Below are 21,468 nucleotides of genomic sequence, written 5' to 3'. Positions count from 1 at the left end.
GATACTAAATAATGTGGGCGATTGGATACTGACCTAGTGAATAAATAATTTCGTCCTAACTTAAAAATCCTTGATATAATCTCACTTCGACTGATAGGTAGACACTACAGAAGTGGTTTACACTAGGAGGGAATAGCTACTCATAGCCATAATCATACACGTTAAGCATATGCATAGATTTGTAGTCAATTTGTCATCTTCAAAGAGTAGTTATTAAAATAAGTCTTAGAATAGTTTTTATTTGATGAATGTAAATAAAATGATAAAGTGTAACATTTCTTTAATATAACATTTAGCTATCATTTTTACGCATAATTTACTATTCACATGTTATGTAATAATATTCGTGAATTTTTCAAAGCGTAAATTAATTTTAATAGTTGGGATCATGGGTCGATTGAAGCTAGACCATCATGGAAAACCTGGAAGCACTGGACGGCCGTTACGTCCTACTGTGGTACTCCTCAGCAGTGCTCATCCAAGATATCGCCTCGTGAGATTCAAACTCAGGACCTATCGGTTTCGCGCGCGAACGCCTAACCCCTAGATCCGACGGTATTAATGTCTAACTTCAACAAATCCACAAATTCAATGACACATCCACCATTGTCTTCAGTGAGTTACTATCTCATAAGAGACCTGGTTGAAATTCACTGGTCACTGCTTATCACTAGAACTCCAAAAAAATATCTCTCTGAGCCAGTCACTAGTGAGCATATGTTTAATTAGTTATTAACTAATCATATAATAACTGTACACCGATATCCAGCTGATTGGACATTAATTAGTTTTTACCAACCAATGAATATTCTAACAAAATTTATTTATTTAATAAAATTTAATCAAAGAATTGTTTTGTTAAACAAATTGTTCAAGTGGAAAATATGCGGAAGAAGAAAAAGGAAAGGAAAACTCTTTAGATTCTTTCCAATATTACATTTATAAATAAGGGAAAACTAAATAGACCTGGCCAAAATGACCTAATCTGAGGCTCGTTAGTTTTTTTCTTTTTATATGGTGTACTAGTGTACTATGTATGACATTTTAGATACTCTATTTGTTAATGCAAAGCAATAAGTTAAGATGAATATATGAAAAAACCATTTTTATTTACCATTTTAAGTTTCAGTAAACTTGAGATACTACTTATGATATTTTGAAACTCAGTAGATTTATTGCATATTTTAGTGCAGAGGTTTTCAATATTTGTCTTTATAATCATTTAGTTCAATGAAGAGGTTATCATTAAAAAAAGGAAATCGGTTTGGAAAGTGTATACAGTTTTTGTAGGTTATGTTAACCAACTACTGATATCACATAGGGAACGATTTGAAGTTTACTACATCTAGATAACTGCTTTCTTAACAATAAATACTCATGAACAGTTGAGTAGAGACGAAGATGAAAATGAAATGAAAATATTTTAACCTAGTGATTCAGTTACATAGTTCTTATGATGACATTTTATAGATATGGATTACAGTTCTTTTGCAAAGGGGTGTGTGCACAACGTTCTAGAATATTATTGATTTTCCAAATCATGCCATTATAGAATGGTGGTACATTTCTTTTATCATTATGATAAAAATATTTAAAATAATTTAAGGTATACTATGTATGAATATTCATAATTCAGTATATTAAAGTAAGAATACAGTAATCTTTTAAGCCACTAGTACAAAATTGTAAATTTTACTTGTACCACCAATAATACCATGAGAATTATGAGATTCTTCAAGTCAATTGACTAAAATATACCTAAGAATGAATTCTAGATTATATTGTGGATGCATCTACTTTATTCATTTCTTTTGGTTAATTGACCTTTATATTCCTGAACATCTTCACGAAATCTGATTCATAGACTAAGGTAAAAAGTCTTGTGCATTTAGTCTAATCACCTGAGGTTAGTAAAAGTAAATAAACATTCAAAAACTATGAGAACATTATAGATAAAATATTTGTTCGTTGATGTCTCTAGTTTAATAATAAACAATATTAAATTATAATATGAAATTAATTTTGATAATACTTACAGTAATCATCTGGAGTTTCTCGTTTCACTTTGATTATTCTACCAGTACGTGGATCCACTACCTCTTTACCAGGACGGTTAGTTCGTCCAGATACATTTTCATCAGGAGAATAAACCTATCATTTAATATACAAATAGATGAGAGTGAAATCAATAGTAGCCATAAAAAAGGAGTAATAACTATGAGGATTTGTAACTGTATCATTATTTCTCTCACCCACTCTAGCCTGTATTTATTCTCTTCATGAATCTTAAAATTTCAATTGATGTAAGCTGATTCAAGTTAACTTTGTATTTGACTCATCTCAATATAACACGTTTATTGTGTTTAACAATCTTCACTTCACATGCTATAACTTTAAACAATGCACTTTGCCCTAAACCTAGTTACTTTATCGGATTACTAATTTCGATATATAATTGTAGAACATAAAGGGAATTGATTGGAAAGAACATTCTTTGTTCATACATAACAAATAACACAATAACAGGGATAACGAACATTTTCACTGTATTGATCAATATCAGAAGACATGGATGATGAGGATGATGATGACGATGTAGAGGAATAATACTGATTATAGTATCTCATTTTAAAAAAGGTTATTTTTTATCTCTAAAATTCTTCTAAAAAATGTAAAATTAGGCAGCAATATTTACATATTTATCTATATATACATTAACAAAGTATAGTTTACACGGGGTAGTCTTATGAATCAGAGCATGAATATCTAATGATATGAAAATAAAAATGAGTGATTACTATCAGAAGGGACTTTTGTGGAGATATTAGTAATTTTATATATTTGAAATCATGAGTCAATTGAAGCTAGACTGATAAGTCCTTGGTTCGAATCTCGTGAGGCAAGATCGTGGATACGCACTGCTGAGGATTCATTCCCACGATAGGACGAAACGACCGTTCAGTGCTTCCAGGTTTTCCATGGTTGTCTTGCTTCAATTGGCTCATGGTTTCAACTGTGTATTATATATATATCAATTTAAACATGAAAATACATATCAATAAAAAGAGAAATAAAGTATCATCTCTTACAATTTGTATTCGTCCCATTATTATTCTTAGAAATTATAATGAATGAATTAGGGTTTTTTCAAGTTTTCTACACCAACTTCAATCGTTCACTAAAACTGATTGGAATGATAATAAGAGACTAAGTAATATATTTGAAGTTATATTAATCTAATACGGACATACACTTTCTCTCTCTCTGTCAAATACACTCATATATATGTGTATCTATGCACTCATATTTATATACTACTAATAAATATGTATCTATAATAGAATTTTTCATAGAATTTTTCAATACGACTTTTATCAAAATAATGAAAAATCTACTTTTTATCGATTGATGTGCATAAGTACAATTTGTAAATGAATGTTTGTGTGTGTAAAGTAATAAATAAATATAGATTGGTTCAATTGTTCTTTGAGCACATATATACAATAAATGAAAAGAAAAAAAAAAAGAAAAAACTGAAAAACAAACTAGCACTTTGGTGAAATCATTTAGATGGTTATATAGACAGGTATATTTGGAATAAACATCTATTCTGATCTCTTAATAATAGTTTATAAAGTATGTGCAAATATGCTGTGAGTAAATGAATAATTCATTACAAAGAGTAGATATTTTACTGTTATTTACTTGTATGTATTCTACAATCATTGATTAAATCTTTAAGATATGTAAAATGTTCTAATGATTTATTATTCATTTCGAGTTTAAACAAAAAAAATGTTTTTTTAGGTATCCTAGTTACTATGGCGTTGCCATGAAATTCATTATTGATGATAATAATAAAGATATATATTGAACGTGTTTTTGAAACATAAACTGATAGTCGATAAATAATTGATAGTAGGGAATAGTACATTGTTTAAATGTAATTATTCATATGATTCTCTTAGCTATATTCAGAACTAACTGATTATATTCACTTAGTATTACTTGCTTGAATCTTCCCATTGATGTTTAGAACTGCAACTGGTCAGTCTCTTATTGGCATATGTGCATACTGTGCGCATTGTCTCGATATAGCCTTATTTCACATGCACATCAATGGGAAGATTCAAACAAGTAATAATAAGTGAATTTAAACTTCACCCTATTGCACAAGCAAGTGTCTATCAGGACTCAGTAGCTGAGTGGATAACGCGATGGCGTTTGAAGCGAAAGGTATTGGGTTCGAGTCCCGGAGTGAACATCAACTCTGAGATACAGGTTAATCCAGCTGATGAGTCCCAAATAGGACGAAACGTGCGTCAAACTGGATTCCACTGCTAACCACTATCCATCTTTGCTTACAATAACTGATTATAGTTGCAAATTATGTTTTCATTATCGTGATTTCTGATGTCGATCAGATAGTTAAATGTAGTCGATTCTAAGTTATATGTGACTGAATTCTAAAGATTACTTACTTTATTGTATCTGAAGTCACAGATGAATACTGTAAATTAAATAGAATGATTTTATATGTAATTCGATAATCAGCTGCTAAATTAATTTAACCATTTGCTGAAGTCAGTCTCTGTTTAAATGGTTCATTCATTATTTCTCTTAAAGTTTTCACTTTTTGAAATAACCTACATCTCAACACTAACAATTTTATTTTATATTAAAAACAATCCTAATTTTCCATGATATAAGTTTAGATCATGTTCTAGCCTTTTAATTGGCCATTTTTTAGATTAATAATTTACATATATAACTGTTGAACTTGAAAAGAATTTATCAATAAGATTGTTCTTTTTTCACATATCGATATTTTTATGTGAAGGGGACTTTGGAATAACTTCAGATTCTGAAAAGCAGGAGGTATTGAACTGCCGTTTCGTCCTAGAATGTGATACCTTAGCGGTTCACATCCACAATCCGTCACAGGGAATTGAACCGGAAACCTTCAGTTTTGCACACGAAAGTCCAAACTCTTAAACACTGAACTGTTCAATGCATTCGGGTTTTCAAACGAGGTCTAGCTAAGATCAGTTCATAATTTAAAAACTTTGAAAATTCTATAATCACAACGAAATTCTACATTGATAATTCCATATATATATATAGTAAACATTGAAGAGTTTTTCCTTTTGCTTATTTCTATCAGTTTTATTCGATACAACATTATTGCTGATACGTAACAAAAAAAACTGTAACTTGACCTGGTGTAATTACATAAAGAAATATGCGATTCATAATCCACAAAAATACCTTACTCATCATCTAATGATTATTATTATGAAAGTCGGCACAAATTTTTTGATCGACTAATACATTCCATCATTTTAATAAAAATGATTCAGTTTGTACTTTAGTTTATTGATTAAAATTCTTTTATATCTAAAATAATTGTAGACTTTTAAGACTGTAGTAATATAAAGTTGTCATTACAAAATATGTTATATATATATATATATCACCCCGTTGTGTAAGTGAATATTCAGCGGTATAATTTAGTCAAATTGTATGGCAGTTTGCACATCTATTTTTATTACAAGTTATTTATTATTAGCTAACATTGACTAGATTTTAATTATTTAGTTAACTATTAAAGATTGGATTACTTACTCAATTATACCTGTTACTCCTCGTGGAGGAGTAAGGCCGCCCACCAGCTTTCTCTATCCAACTTTGTCCTGATCAATTCTTTCCAGTTCTTGTTTATTCTTTTCATATCTGCTTCCAATTCCTATGACAGTATGTTCCTTGATCTTCCTCTTTTACTTTTCGCTTCAGGATTCCACGTTAGTGCTTACCTCGTGATGCAGTTTGGCGATTTCTTCATTGTTCGTCCTATCCACCTTCAGAGTCTTTTTTTAATTTCCACTTCAGTTTGATGTTTGTTTATTCTCTTCCACAGTAGGTTGTTGCTGATGGTATCCGATCAACGGATATTCAGTAACTTGCATAGAAAATTGTTTATAAATACATGTATATTTTTGCAAAGGGTTGTAGTAGATCTCGAAGTCTCAGCTCCACACAGTAGAACTAAATGTCATGACGTTGGTATTCAAGATTCTGACTTTGATGTTGGCTTTCAGATAGTTGTTTTTAGTTCCACGTGTTCTTCAATTGTAGAAATGCTGCCCTTACTTTTCCGATCCTTACTTCCACATCTGCATCAGATCTTCTTCGTTCATCGATGATGCTACCCAGGTACGAGAACGTTTACACGTTTTCCAAAGCTTCTCCATCAAGTGTAATTGAGTTAACGTTCTCTGTGTTTTATTTGACGATCTTGCTTCTTCCCTTGTGTATGTTGAGGCCTACCGATGCAGAGGCTGCTGCCACAATAGTTTTCTTCATTTGCAGTTGTTCGTGTGTATGAGATAGAAGGGCCAGGTCATCACCTAGTCTCATTCAAGCTGTTCACTGTATTTCGTGCTTCTCCTCAGATGTCAAGGTTTTTAGAATCCTCCAGACAACCACCGGAAGAAAGAGAAAGGAGGAGAGTAAGCAGCCTTGTCTGACACCGGTCCTCATCAGGAATGCATCTGTCAGCTGTCCTCCATGTACCACTTTGCACTGTAGTCTGTCGAATGAATTTTGGATGATCTTGATGATCTCAATCACTCACTCCATAGTGTTGAAGAAGTTTCCATAAGGTTCTCCTATTCATACTGTTAAACTCTTCCTCATGATCAAGGAAGTTGATGTACAGTGACGTGTTTCATTGAATTGATTGCTGAACGACGTTCTGTAGTGCGGCGATTCGGTCTAAGTGTGACCGATCCTTACAGAATCGAACTTGGGTACCTACTACATCATTCATTCGGCTCACCAACACTGTTAAAAACTCTTCCTGGTACCGATAGTAGTGTAATGACTGCATAGTTCTCACACTTTCTCAAATTACCTTTCTTAGTTGTCTTGATGAGTTTTTGTTCTTTCCAGTCTATCGGCACTTGTTGGTCCTACCAAACCTTCCTGAATAAAACGTGGAGCATGTTTGAAATTACCTTTATGTTTGCTTCCGGTTGTTTGATTGGTATATTGTCATGTCTCGCTGGTTTCCCACTCTTGATTTGTCTGATGGCCAACCTGATTTCTTCGACCGTTGCTGGAGTGACAACAACTGGAAGATCTGTGTGTGCTGCTTCGATGTCCCTTGGGTTCAATGGGGCTGTCCTATTCAGGAGTTATTCGAAGTGCTCTATCCATCTGTTGCCTAGATTTTGATTCTCAGTGACTGGCTTGCCATGTTTGTCCTTGACCAGCCCTTCCGGTTTACTAGATTTCCCTGCTAATTTCTTCGTTGTATCATACTTACGTGCGCATGTTATTCCTAGTATAGGATCATTTATTTGTCTCATGTTTCCTTCCCTTGTAGTCTTTTGCGCTATCACTGCTGGATCTTCTACATATTTCTGTCTGCCTTCCTACTTCTCTTTTTCACTTGCTTGTTTGCTCCAGTGTATTCAGCTTGTGCATTCACTTTCTCTGTCCTTCTTCAACAGTTGTTAATAATTGTTCTTTCTTTCTTGAATCCAGTCCTGGGTTTCAGTAGTGATCCATTCCTCATGATGATTCTACTTGCAGCCTAGCAACTACTAACATGTTGTAGTTAGTGCTTCTTTGATCCCTTTTCAGTTGTCCTCCATTGTAGTTTCTTCTTTCGGTAGATCTTGTAAGGTTTGGAAGCTGTTGTTGAGAGTTAACTTGGATTTGCTGAGTTTGTGAGTATTTGGAAGAAATGCTGTATTGAAGCTTTGCAATGTTGTTTCTCCAGTTGTCCAGGGCTTCTTTAGCTTCAGTTTCATTTTGGCAACTACCAGGTAGTGATTTGAAGCTATGTCAGCTTCTCTCCATGTTCTCACGTCTTACATTGACCTTCCGAATATTTTAGTGGAACAAATATGATCGATTTGGTTCTGTGTAGTGTGATTCGATGAGATCAATGTAGCTTTGGGTATGAGTTTGTGTGGGAAAATTTTATGTCTATAACAATTTTGTTGGAGGCGCATAAATCTGCAAATCTCTAACCATACTCGTCCCTTTGTCTCAGTCAGTCCATGTCATCCCATGATATTTTTTCCCCTTTGTTGTCCATTTCGACATTGGTGTTTACTTCTGCCATGAGGATGGTCAGAACGTTTCCTGAGCATTTCGCTATGGCAAATTGTAGCCGCCCATTAAACTGATCTTCATCGTCGTCGTTTCTATAATTAGTGGATGTATAACATTGGATAAAATTCATTGTCGTTCCCTCCTTCCTTGTTTTGAAGAATGTGTAGGGGCTGGTATTATGTTTAAGGATTGTGGTTCAGTTTTATCAGTTTGATTAACTGAGATCTTAGCTAAAATTCAGTATCTAAACGTGATCACATCTGACTGGTCTCGACCGCCGATCGCCACAGTCTCTGTGAAAGGACAAAAATTTTCCTGTGGCAATCCCAGATGAAATAGCTGAAATAATATAATACTTAAAATATTAGCTTCAATAATACTTTGATATTTAACTAGAGCTCGTGAAAAGCAAACCCGAGAAAACTAGGCTGGTTTCAGACCTGGATATGGATGTATCTACCGAACATTCACCCTTAGGCAGATCCTGGGACACGGACATGCTCTTCGAAGTCCGACTATATCTGTGTTCCTTGACCTTAAGACAACAATCAACTCTATTGGTTGTGGGGTTCCATGGCGGTGACTGCCATTGAAGGGTGTACCAAAGAAGTACGTTAACCTAGTGTAGGCTCTCTCCTCGAACACTGTTGGTTGAGTCAAATCGTATGGTTAATTATCATAGTAATCGGTCGATACAAGTGGTGTTAGTCAAGATCTTCCGCTTTCGCTATTTTTTATTTAACTTTATCATAGACATGCACTTAGAGATAACACTTTCATCTTCTGACTTTTCAGGAGTTGATCAACCAGGAGATTCACTTGTTGACTTAGAATACGGAGATGATTTAGTTGTTTGTTGAAAAAGCCTAAAAGAAAGCAGTTTTTGACCACTTTAAGAAACAACATAGACATATTTGGGATGAGGCTCTCAACCTGCAAATGTAAAATGTAACCTAAGGATCGGCTTGTGCCACCACTTGGATTTGTGATGGTAGTAAAGTAGTTAAACACACCGACTGCTTCACTTGTCTTGGGAGTTTCATCGGTACTGGTGATCTGGTATCTGACGAAATTTTGGCGCAGATTCATAAGGTTCTATTGCCTTTTGCCAACTCTTGTCACTTATAGCTTAGGTAAGATATCCGTTATCTAACCAAAGGGTGAGACTACTATGCAGCACTTCGATCTGTTCTACTTTATAGGATGTGAAACATGGTTCTTAAGAGTAGGGGATATTCTCAGTTTATTGGTGCTCAATCAGAGGTGTCTGCTACATACTGCTCGTGTATTTCGGGACCACAAAGTAGGCGATCCCGGGGTTAGGATTAAATTACTAGGGAGAGACAGCATATTAGTTGATGAGGTAGTGAATCTTCATCAACTGAGGATGTTGGAACATGTTTTAAGTATACTCAACCACTTCCTATCTCGACAGGCAATGTTTCCTAATGCAGGAGCAGGCTAAAAAACATCTAGAAGTAGCCAAACTAAAACATGACATCAGTCCATGAAGTCACTTATAATTGGACTCAGCCATGTTAATAAATACAGACTGCCAGGTTGGGGGCTGCATGAATGACTTTGAATGATATGACTCAAAATCGTTTAGAATGGTGCAAATGCTCTCGTTCTTCACCTTCTTTTAGATTCTGAGATTTTAAATTCTTCATAATATTTTTGTGTTTTAATTTCTCCAGCTTGTGTTTTCTTGAATCGTATCTTTGATGCCTAATCTTTTCTATCACTACTCATACCTTTATTATATCTATTATTCTGGAATTTGGCTTGACAATTTCATTTACCAGTGTTAATGGAGTATGGAAACTTGGACTGATTTATATACGTACACCTTCTAAGTTGCGATTGACTGACTATATTTTTTGTGCAAGAATTAATGGTTCTCAACTGATGTATCACATTATTGTAACCCATGTAATTAATTTGCTCCCAAAACAGTTTCTAAATTTCATCATTTCAAACAATTTCAAATCATACGTCTTTTCTTCTATACGTAACATTGGTTCATGTATCAACCTGATCATGCCTGTAAATTGGTATACATGTTGTAATTCGAAAATATATTATTTATTATCATAAGCATAATATTTCATCCCCATAAGGTTTCAAGTAACTACGATATCATATTAAATTTAATGCATTTTGGGACTGTTCTATTTTACCCAAGCTGGTTCAGACAAACAATAAAGAGTGTATTATGTTAAGAATAACTTGACCAAAGCAGTTAGGTCACAAATCCTTTAAACATCAGAAGCGATTCCGTTACGACTTAAATTATCTGAGTGTGGTATTAAAAGAAAGAGATCCACTATTTTACCTTACCTTGGATAATTTAACAGTCATATAGTTGTTTGATTATAAATTGTAGATATTTTCTGATCTTAAAATTATAGCAATCTAGTTTCGTTTGATTTATTTTATTTCCTGTATAAGTGAACAGTTTACTCGGCATTCATTGCACATTTGTTTTTAACCTAATTTATCTAATTGTATTTCAGGGGACACCTGTTTAAGATCGGATACTAACTGTTTCATTGGAACCCCATACAATTGCAAGCATTTTAACGATTACTATTGGATTATTTACATAAATGAGTAATAAAAAAAATTATTATGGACTATCTTTGGAGATTATAGTACTATCACAGTGTGAATTACAAACTGATGTTAGGCAGACCTATACTAGAACAAAGTGAACGTTCTATGCTTTCAGGTCTAGCTAAGGTCCGTTAGTGATTCAAACTGTGAAAACGAAATAATTACCATTTAGGTTAGAAAAATTGTTTCTCTCTCTTCAGTCGAATATTTTACCTAGAGGTTCAGTTGTGAATCATTATTTTGTTCGGATATGACTTATTATTTTCTTTGGTTTAAAGGCTGGTCGTCATAAATTAGGTTCACTATACCGCTAAAAATTCAAAGTGATCATTTTATTGACTTCGTACTGTGATGGAAATTTATTTCATATTTCCATGTTTTTAAATGTGTGTCCGACACAATTTTTAATTTTGCAGAAAAACACTACAACTCAGTAAGAATTACCATCCCAACGATTATTGTGGGCGGATACAATTTTGTCCAATCGGAGTCATTCGAACAAAATTGCACTCATTTTATATAGGTCCCTAAAAAATTTGACAGAAAATTCAGATTGTGTTTGGTTATCTTGCTGTAGGTAAAACAAATTGGACTAACAGTGGTCAAATAACTTTGCGTAACTACGTTCACTAGAATTCATATAACATAGACAGAAATAAGTTCACTTAGTCTTGTTTGTTTGAATCTTCCCATTGATGTTTAGGACTGCAACTGGTCAGTCTCTTATTAGGCATATGTGCATACTGTGCGCATTGCCTCGATATCGCCTTAATCCACAAGCATTATAAGCAAACATGGATAGTGGCAGGCAGTGGAATCCAGTTTGACGCGCGTCTCGTCCTATCTGGGACTCGTCAGGTGGATGTACCTGCATCTCGGAGTTGATGTTCACTCTGGGACTCGAATCCAGTACCTTTCGCTCCAAATGCCATCAAGTTATCCACTTAGCTATTGCGTCCTGGATTCCACTGCTAGCCACTATCCATCTGTGCTTATGGACAGAAATAATCTGCTTTAATTAAACACAGAAAATTTATCCAGTTTATGAAAATTGAAGTTTGAATACTAGTTTACTCATAAGTAGTTCAAATCCTAAAAATAAGAAATATGATGACTATAACAATGCAATAAAAAATTCCTATTTAAATGTATGCGTAAATCATAGATTGTTAGTTTGAATTGTTATAAAATATTCTTGGTAAGTTTATTTCCCGATGTTTTGGGTCAATCATTGTATCAAAGTATATGTTCATTTTGTAATGCTCGTAATTATACTTGGAATTAGTACTAAACTTGTCACCTATCAATTTGTACTCTCTACTTATTACAATTAATTAAGTAATCCGTTTAATTGCCATTAATAATTAGTGAACTGTTTTAATTGTGTTGATAACTTTCATATTTTACTCTCTTATAAGTGTTATTCTAATTTAATAATTACTCGATTATTTATAATTCATTCATGAAAAGTAGGTTGTTTGTATATTTTAAACTGAAAAGGAATTGAATATGAATTTTTACGTGTGTTTAAGTTAGGACTATAGGGTTTAACTATTTCAATTTCAAGTTACTGATTCGTTTGTCAAGTCAAACCATGTTGAATATTTTGTTATATGTCATTTTAGTAACCCAGTCACTAATCACTTAACCGTTCTATCTATCTTTAGATTTTGACATAAAAATACAGCAAACCAATTAGTATTATGTATAAACATCTCATCTTACTTACTTACTTACGACTGTTACCCCTCGTGGAGGAACATAGGCCGCACACTAGTATTCTTCATTGAAAACTGTCCTGGGCAATCCTATACAGTTATTTCCAGTTAACATTCATTCTTTTCATATCTGCTTCCATCTCCCGGCGTAATGTGCTCTTTGGCCTTCCTCTCTTCCGCTTCCACTCCGGATTCCAATTTAGGCATTGCTTCGTGATGTAGTTTGGTGATTTCCTAAAAGTATGTCCTGTCCACTTCTAATTTCTTTTCCTAATTTCCTCTTCAGATGGAAGCTGGTTTGTCCTGTCCCACAGAAGGCTGTTGCTGATAGTATCCGGCCAGTGAATGTTGAGTATTTTGCGCAGACAACTGTTTATAAATACTTGTACCTTCTTGACAATGGATGTAGTAGTTCTCCACGTTTCAGCTTTGTACAGTAGGACTGTCTTGATATTCGTATTGAAGATTCTCACATTGAAATTAGTTGACAGTTGTTTTGAGTTCCATCTCCAACCTAATCTTTAACAATAGTCAGATACAATATTCGTTGATGTAAGTCTAAAATCTATTCGACAATTATTATTCTTTGTTCAGACCATAGAATTTTTTCTTGATGATTTAGAAGCTGACAGTTTAAATCTATTCACTAATCCCTTTTCCTCCCAAATTTATTTCAGTTTTAGAAAAAATACTGATAAGAACTAGATTTATATGATCCATTCATCGAGCTGATATTCTAGAAGATTACTGTATTGTTTATGATATAGACGAACAATTGGATATGACTTAGTGCAAATCCTTATTGTATAAATACCATAGCTAATATCAAATTTAATACATAATGAAAAATGATATACATACTTGTATAATTTCATTCATTTTTATTTATGTAACAGAGTTAACAGTCACTTTAAAATGGTGAATAAAAAAACAAACAAACATTTTATCAACTATTACACGAAATCGCCCCCTCCAAAAAAACACTAGTGAAACGAATCAACATAGTTGATTTACATAGTGATTAAATTATTTAGTTAATCGGATTAATATTTATGTCCCAGTTATTACGAATTCCCAGTAGTATATCATAGTTTATGTAGAAAGAGATAGACGTAGGTACTATGGTTTCAAATAAATAATAAAAAAAGAGAAAAACATTTATTATTCATAAAGCATCATTTTATAAAAATATGATACACGAATATCTAAAAATTAAAATCACTCTAAAATGAAATAGGAGGTTTTGGAAAATGTTGTCATTTTTTTGTGGTTGTTGAGATATCAACTCACTGAAGACAATTAGTGAACGGTTGCTCAAACTTCGTGGATTGGTTGAAGTTAGACATTAACACCGTTGGATGCCGGCTCATTGTTCTAGAGGTTAAGTGCTCTGGCACGAGACTAATAGGTCCTGGGTTCGAATATCATGAGGCGGGATCGTCGATTCGGACTTCTGAGGAGTCCCATAGTAGGACGAAACGGCAATCCAGTGCTTCCGGGTTGTCCATGGTGGTCTAGCTTCAATTAACTCATGATTTCAACTATGAAAATGTTTTTTTTGTTTACCATTATTTGATTCTTTGAGCTTAGAATAGTATAACTGAAGTGTGAAATATGTTGAACAAAGGTTAACTGAAGGGCTACTGGATTTGAGAAGGGACTTGGCAATGTTGATATCTCATGATATTCGGAAGAGAACATTCTTGTCTACTATTTAAACTGACTTCAGGGGATGAAAGTTTCTTAGCATGATACTGTTTGATTGACTCGATCAAAATCCACTTGTAATACTCTAATTGAATAGAGTGGATAAGATTACTGTGACCTACAGCCATTCTGTACTGAACAGACTGGTAACAATTCGGTGAAGAACTATCTAAGTGCACTGCATAATAATAATAATGCGAATATACTCATTTGTTTATAAACGTAGAAAAAAGTTACTACACCCCCTGAACCTACTGTAGTGAACAGAGCATGAGTGGGGACAATCAAACGTCTTTGAGCAAAAATCACAGACTATCTCACTAAATTTTGATAACCATACAAAGAACAGTTAATTTGCAAAATAACAATCAATTGTCTCAATCTTAACTGTTCTTTCTGCAAATATCGATCCGTCTTCTCTGATTTCATTGTTCATGCATTTTCCTACCGATTGCGCTTCATTCCTGTTCGTTCCTTATCGATCTTCTGCCAAAATACATTCTATGTCTGACCATCACCATATACTACTTATATGGATATAAGTCGACCACATTACACTACATTCGTTATGTTCTTTTCTAGTCAATTAAAAGTTTATGACCAGTTACTACTTGTAAAATATTATAAAGAATCCATGGTAAATCATTATTTTCTTCTCCATGCTCTCATATTTGGGTGTAGTGACATTATTTAAGATTAAAATATATGAGTAGGAAGTTATTACCAAGATGGTATGCGAATAAATGCTGACAAGGATAGACTGAAATTTAGAAAACGTGACTGCATTACACATAATAGTTACTCAAATAATAATCTAGAATCTGTTCATTAAACATGCATGATATGCCACTATGATGATTCAACATTATACCAATGATAGATATGACACAATCAAAAATTTTCTCATTATAAACATATAATAACGATAGAAATCACTAACTGAAAAAAGTCAGATTAACAACAGTAAGTCAGAAAATTGGAATCTCTATCAATAAGGAACAATTTAATCTTAAAATGATGAAATTTCGATGTAAAAAAACTTACATCTTCTTTATTAAACATTAGAATACCCTTATCGCTTTTCGGATGGTACGAGGTGACATCAAAGGCAAATTTAAGGTTTGCCATACAATGCAGATAGCTTTCCAAGCTAATATGACCTCGTTTGTGATCTATATGTCGATGTGCCAAAACACTGAAAACTCGATTACTGACTTTGTAACCTATTTGAGAAATTGCAAAATAGATGAGGTATCATAATTAGTTATCATTTTTTTCGACATCAGCAGTTTATAAGAAGTATCAGTGCTGGAAAAATATTTTAGAAAATAATTTGGAAATGATATGAAGTAGGTCTAATTCATTCGAAGAATTCCTGGCTAGATTTATGACATAAGTAACTAAATTTTTGGAAATGATGACCACGCACCTAAATGGATAGAATATCTAATCATTATTTAGATAATAATGGTTTTGCAAGCTCAATCTATAGATTACTGCCTCTGGTTTCTAACTTATCGGATATTAGGTAGTAGTTTATCTACAGTTAAAATCATCGATTGTATAGTTGAGTTTTTGACTGTCCATTTGGAGTAGTAAGTCTTCCATCTATCATTCTAGACATAATGACTGGAATTCAATGTAATTTATGTATATCGGCTACCACATACAATCTAGTGTACTTCACAAATTACAACGCCGTTAATTTTTAAGTTGACGTTCGTTTTAATCAATGACGGTCTGTCTGGATTTTCAAGTTATTAATTTCCCAACTAAGTATCTGATTTGATGCTATTAAGTAAAGATAAACAGTTGGCTGGTTGATATTGTTAACTAGTTTTACGCTACACCACCCTTCCATTTCAAAATCATGACTATAAAGACAGGCTTCTAATCGTTTCACTCGGTATATTACCTTGAATATACACCAGAATGTACAAAAGAACTTTCGTAGTTTGATATCACATCATCTGATAAATAATAGTCTTAGCGAAAATGAAATGAGTGTCTTCGAAGTGATCAACAAACAATCCAAATATACTTTATTAAAGTTTGCGAGAACCATATCATTCAGACAGCCATGACCTGAACTTTGCATTCAAAAAACAGCTGGTGATTAACCTTCAACAGGTTTGATAACATACTGAACTAAGCATTTTAATTCAGTTTGTTTCTTTCATTAATTGTAATCAGAATCACGTGAATCTAACTCATACGTATCTTGCTTTCAAAGAAATTCCTCGACTTTTATTATATTGATTTATAATATCATCCTAAGTATTCCAATTAGTAATATCGATTAACCACATCATTCACAGATCCATATTTCACAAGCATTTTACGATCTATAGCTAGGCTATATAACAAAACTCAATTCTAGACATTCTACTGCTTGGTATATTTTTCACTGAGTCTATTTCGAAACAGAACAAAGTTCAAATAAATCAAGTTTTAAGTACATAAGGCCGGAAACAAATTCTCATTATTTCTAGGCTTCAAATTATATAATAATGAATGTTATGAAAGTCAGAAATTATCTTTCGATATATTTCTGGTTACTTTTGTTTGCAAAATGTAGGTTTGAAAGAATTCATCGTAATACATAAAAATTGTCTGTTTAGAAATTAAAACTATAGCAGTTTTGTGCATAAGTATCCTATATACAACCAAAAACTGTAACTATTAGCAAAGATGGATAGTGGCTAGCAGTGGAATCCATTTTTGACGAGCGTTTCGTCTTATTTGGAACTCGTCAGCTGAATGTACCTGCATCTCAGAGTAGATGTTCACTCATTCAAACAAACAATACTAAGTGAATTCAAACTTCACCCTATTGCACAAGCAAGTGGCTATCAGGACTCAGTGGCCGAGTGGATAACGCGATGGCATTTGGAGCGAAAGGTACTGGATTCGAGTCACAGAGTGAACATCAACTCTGAGATGCAGGTACATCCATCTGACGAGTTCCAAATGGGACGAAACGCGCATCAAACTGGATTCCATTGCTAGCCACTATCCATCTTTGCTTACAATGTTTATGAATTAAGGCTATACCGTGGCAATACACACAGTATGCACATATGCTAATAAGAGACTGACCAGTTGCAGTCTTAAACACTAATGGGAAGATTCAAACAAACAATACTAAGTGAAATCAAGAACCGTAACGTTGTTAATTTAACTATAAAAATAATGATTTAAATCATTAATCCCTATTTAATAATGATATTTAAGATAAGATGGTGTTTGGAGGTATTCAACAGGAAACCCTGGACCCGTGTTCGCGTTATTTGGTACTCGTCAGCAAGGTGTACTTGTAATCTCGAGGGAAGTGATGCTCCCTGACAGGTACGACCCCGGGTCCAGGATTGCCTGTTGACTACCTTAAACCACCATCTTATCTCAACATAGTGCACGCAATGTCCAGTCACCTAGATTAGTGACCACATTCTAACTTCGTCGATAGGATTCGATTTTCACTAAGAAGGATCTGACACACATGACATTGATCACCATACAGTGATCAATCAATTATGAATAATGATATTTATATACCGGTAAATCGAAATTGGAGGACTAACAATACAATAATAAATAAAAGTGTTTTTTAATATGCCTACCTGAACTTTTCAATAAATCGCGGAATTTAAACCAACTCACACATCCTTTCCGATCATCATATTTATTAAAAGTAAGCTGTATATCGAAATTTTCAATGAAATCATTGAGTTTAGTAATGACAAACTAAGAAATATCGTTCAATGAATTAAACTACTAAACATTAATAGTAGATAGTTACCATATAAGTCAATCAGCTGAAAGTATTTTAGTTAGATTAATGTGATGCGAAATCCAGGTTCTGATGTTTCGTTGATTTACCGTTAAGTATGTTGATATAGGCCTCAGCTAAATAATTTACTTAATAGAGAACTAGTCTATAATGTATGGTAAGAATCATAGTTAACAAAATTATGGTGTTCAGTTAGATTATTTGATAACTATTTCGATTATTTATAATGACGCTCTTCTTTGAAATTTACCATGTTGTAATTAGAGAATCTTCAATACGAACGTCAAGACAGTTCTACTATATAGAGCTGAGACTTCAAAAACTACTACAGCCACCATCAAAATAGTACAAGTATTTATAAACAATGGTCTACATAAGATACTCAATGTTCGTTGACCTGATACCATTAACAATAGCCTACTGTTGAAGAAAACAAATCAGCCTCCATTTGGAGAGGATATTAGGTAAAGACACTAGAAGTGGATAGGACAAACGTTGAGGGACTCATCAAACTGCATCACAAGGTTAGCAATAACTTGGAATCCTGAAACGAAAAGTGAAAGAGGAAGACCAAGTAACACATTGTTTTGGTAATTGGAAGCAAACATCAAAAGGATGAACTGCAAACAACTGGGAAGAATTATCCAGGACAGAGTTGGATGGAGAATGGTAGTGAGCGGCCTACGCTCTTTCACGATTGGTAGCAGGAGTAAGTAATTAGAGATGGATTAACGTGTTATAAACTAACCAAATGCACTGGTCAAGAATACGAATACCTAAGTACTAGACATTCCAATTTAAAGTGTCTACAAGTAACTGTATTTCCTTGACGGATTCCTAATTCAGGTTTTAATTCACATAGAGTAGATCATTGTTTGTATTTATTATTATTATTTCTTCTCTTATTATCATGTAAATATTATTATATCCGGTGGAGATTTATGAATGGTAACTTTGCGAAACATTTATGGACCAATATGATATGTATATTTCCTATTGTATAATTGTTAAGTAACTCAACTATTCATATCCGTGTCCCTTTTATTATAAGCTTTATTTTGACCTATAGACTATTAATATATGATTTGCCATTTTTTGAGCTATCCCCAGTCCATTAATTACTGTTCCCCTATTCACAGCCACATTTGGCCAAATCTTGTACAAATATTGTTTCCTATTTTATGTTACGATGTGGTCTGTTTGATTGGTATATAAACCCAATATGTTTGAGAATGACTCATATTTCAGAGGCTGTTATTGGTGTTCTGGACTTAATTGGCTGGGCTATGCAGAAAGCAGGACTGACAAGTAATCAAGACTGCTCATACGGTTTTTGTGTATCGTGATCGATAATTCACTCCTCTCTGATTGGCAGGAATCATCACGTCATGTAATAAACAGGGCACGTACTCACTCGATATAACAAGTATTCAAGTGATTAATAGTTATGCATTGATATTGTAAGTATCTGAAGAGAATTCATGATTATCTCAGTTTATCATAAGAAACGGTCCTGATAAAGTTATTCTGCATAGAGTTTTATTCAATAAATTATGACTATATGGATGTCACTTGCATAAGATCCAGTTTACTGATGAAACATCGTTGAATAATTTATATCTAATTCTCTTCGCCAATCAGTATACTCAGTCATAAAAAGATATATTTCATTGATTAACTAAAATAGTTTTATAAAATCCTGTAATTGTTGATATAAACTATAATTAATTATGACTATAATGAATTGAAAACCCACCATCCATCCCTTAAGATCAATCAAGAGATATAGGTACTCTTCTAAGTCAATTTGACCCGTCAAGTTTGTCTGGAAATCATAGTATTTGTTAAGAATAAATAGCAACCGTTTAAATATAATACAATGAAAAAATGAAATATATCAGAACTTTGATGTATAAATAATATGATGGTAATAATTAGACAAAATTACATTCTTTTACTCATTTGGTTTTTCGTTCAACGGTACTTACTTACTTACGCCTGTTATCCCCAATGGAGCATAAGCCACCGACCAGCATTCCCCAACCCACTCTGTCCTGCGTCTTCCTTTCTAGTTCCATCCAGTTGTGCCTTCTGGATGATGGCTTTCGTAGTTCTCCAGGTTTCCGCCCCATACAGTAAGATTGTCTTGACATTTCTATTGAAAATTCTGAATTTGGTGTTAGTTGACAGACAGTTGTTTCGAGTTCCAGATGTTCTTCAATTGTCTATATATAGCTCGTGCTTTAACGATCCGCCTCTTCACATCTGCATCAGATCCACCGTGCTCACCAATCATGCTGCCAAGATATGTAAAGGTTTTACATCCTCCAAAGCTTCTCCATCAAGTGCGATTTGGTTGGTGCATGTTGTGTTGTGTCGAAGAAGGGAAGGGCAAGATCCTCAAAATCAACACGCAGAACATCAACACAATCTCACTTGATGGAGAAGCTCCGGAACATGTGGAATTGTTCACGTAACTGGTCAGTATCATCAATAGACGTGGAGGATCTGATGCAGACGTAAAGGCGAGGATTGGTAAAGTAAGGGCAGCATTTCTACAGTTGAAGAATATATGGAACTAAAAACAGATGTCAACCAATATCAAAGTGAGACAGTGCTAATGTGTGCAGCTGAATCTTCGAGAACTACCACAACCGCTTTTATGGAAATAGTGTGCGTTTCTAAAGGCTTACAAACCCATTGTGCAATAACACATATCATGTAGATCTCACAAACTTTGTCGTCTAATTGCATTATACAAATTAGTCAAAAGGAATAACTGTTTTAAACTAGATTTTGTTTTTTCATCCCGCTATGAAATATAAGTGTCTACACAAACCCATAAAGAGAAGTCGAACCTCTTTAATACTGATCAAGTATAGATCTAATAAAATCTATTCCTTATTGCCATCAATGTAAACAGTTACACTTTTCCACCTCATTTTCAGATAATCAATTCCAAAAACCGATAATTTTGTGTTGTGATTTATAAATTTGTTCACTGTTAAGCGAATCAAATCATGGCCAGTGCTATGATTTATTTTTATAAAGGATACGGATGCTGAAGATATTAAACTACTACACAAGTTACTGGGAAATTCAGTAAAACCATCCATATATTCTGGAAAAGAAAAATGAGAAAGTAAAATTACCGGCTTGTATATGGTGAAGTGAAATTCAAAGTTCATCTTTTCTAGGTGTATTAAGAATCTCTGGAATTCTATGGTTAGTAACTAATAATATTTTTAATAAAACTCAAAAGAACCATACTGAATTAAAAGTTACCTTTTAGTTAAAACTCTCATATACTAGAATGATACAACGTGACAGTACTTTCAAATAAACTATGCCTATATGTAGATATTAAATTTCAAAATGTATGTATTTTTACTGGTGTAATGTATTAATTATGCTTACAAATGTTTTATGACATTAACCTTCCCTTAGTTACTCTGAGAAACGTGGATTTTATTGATTCATTAAGATTGTTCAGCCATTTATATCTTGATTAAT

The 21,468-nt window shown here is 33.5% G+C and overlaps 1 protein-coding gene and 1 non-coding gene across 2 annotated transcripts in view; one reads left to right on the top strand and one right to left on the bottom strand.

Moving 5' to 3' along the window:
- Smp_157500 (calpain (C02 family)) overlaps window positions 1–21,468 on the bottom strand; it is a 102,596-nt gene that overhangs the window by 38,843 nt on the left and 42,285 nt on the right. Inside the window, exons 16-20 of the mRNA XM_018794975.1 lie at window positions 21,012–21,076; window positions 19,712–19,780; window positions 17,786–17,861; window positions 15,210–15,388; window positions 2,037–2,151 (exon numbers count right to left, since the gene is read on the bottom strand). Coding sequence (XP_018649334.1) covers window positions 2,037–2,151; window positions 15,210–15,388; window positions 17,786–17,861; window positions 19,712–19,780; window positions 21,012–21,076 — 504 coding nt within the window. The remainder of the gene's footprint in view (window positions 1–2,036; window positions 2,152–15,209; window positions 15,389–17,785; window positions 17,862–19,711; window positions 19,781–21,011; window positions 21,077–21,468) is intronic.
- On the top strand, window positions 4,192–4,260 carry Smp_tRNA_00098_Pseudo_TTG.1.1. The gene has a single exon. It is a non-coding gene (tRNA).

The sequence above is a fragment of the Schistosoma mansoni genome, chromosome 1 (genome assembly GCF_000237925.1).
Source record: "Schistosoma mansoni strain Puerto Rico chromosome 1, complete genome".
NCBI lineage: Eukaryota > Metazoa > Platyhelminthes > Trematoda > Strigeidida > Schistosomatidae > Schistosoma > Schistosoma mansoni.
Note: the sequence above shows the minus strand (reverse complement) of the source record. Positions and strands in the feature narration are given on the sequence as shown.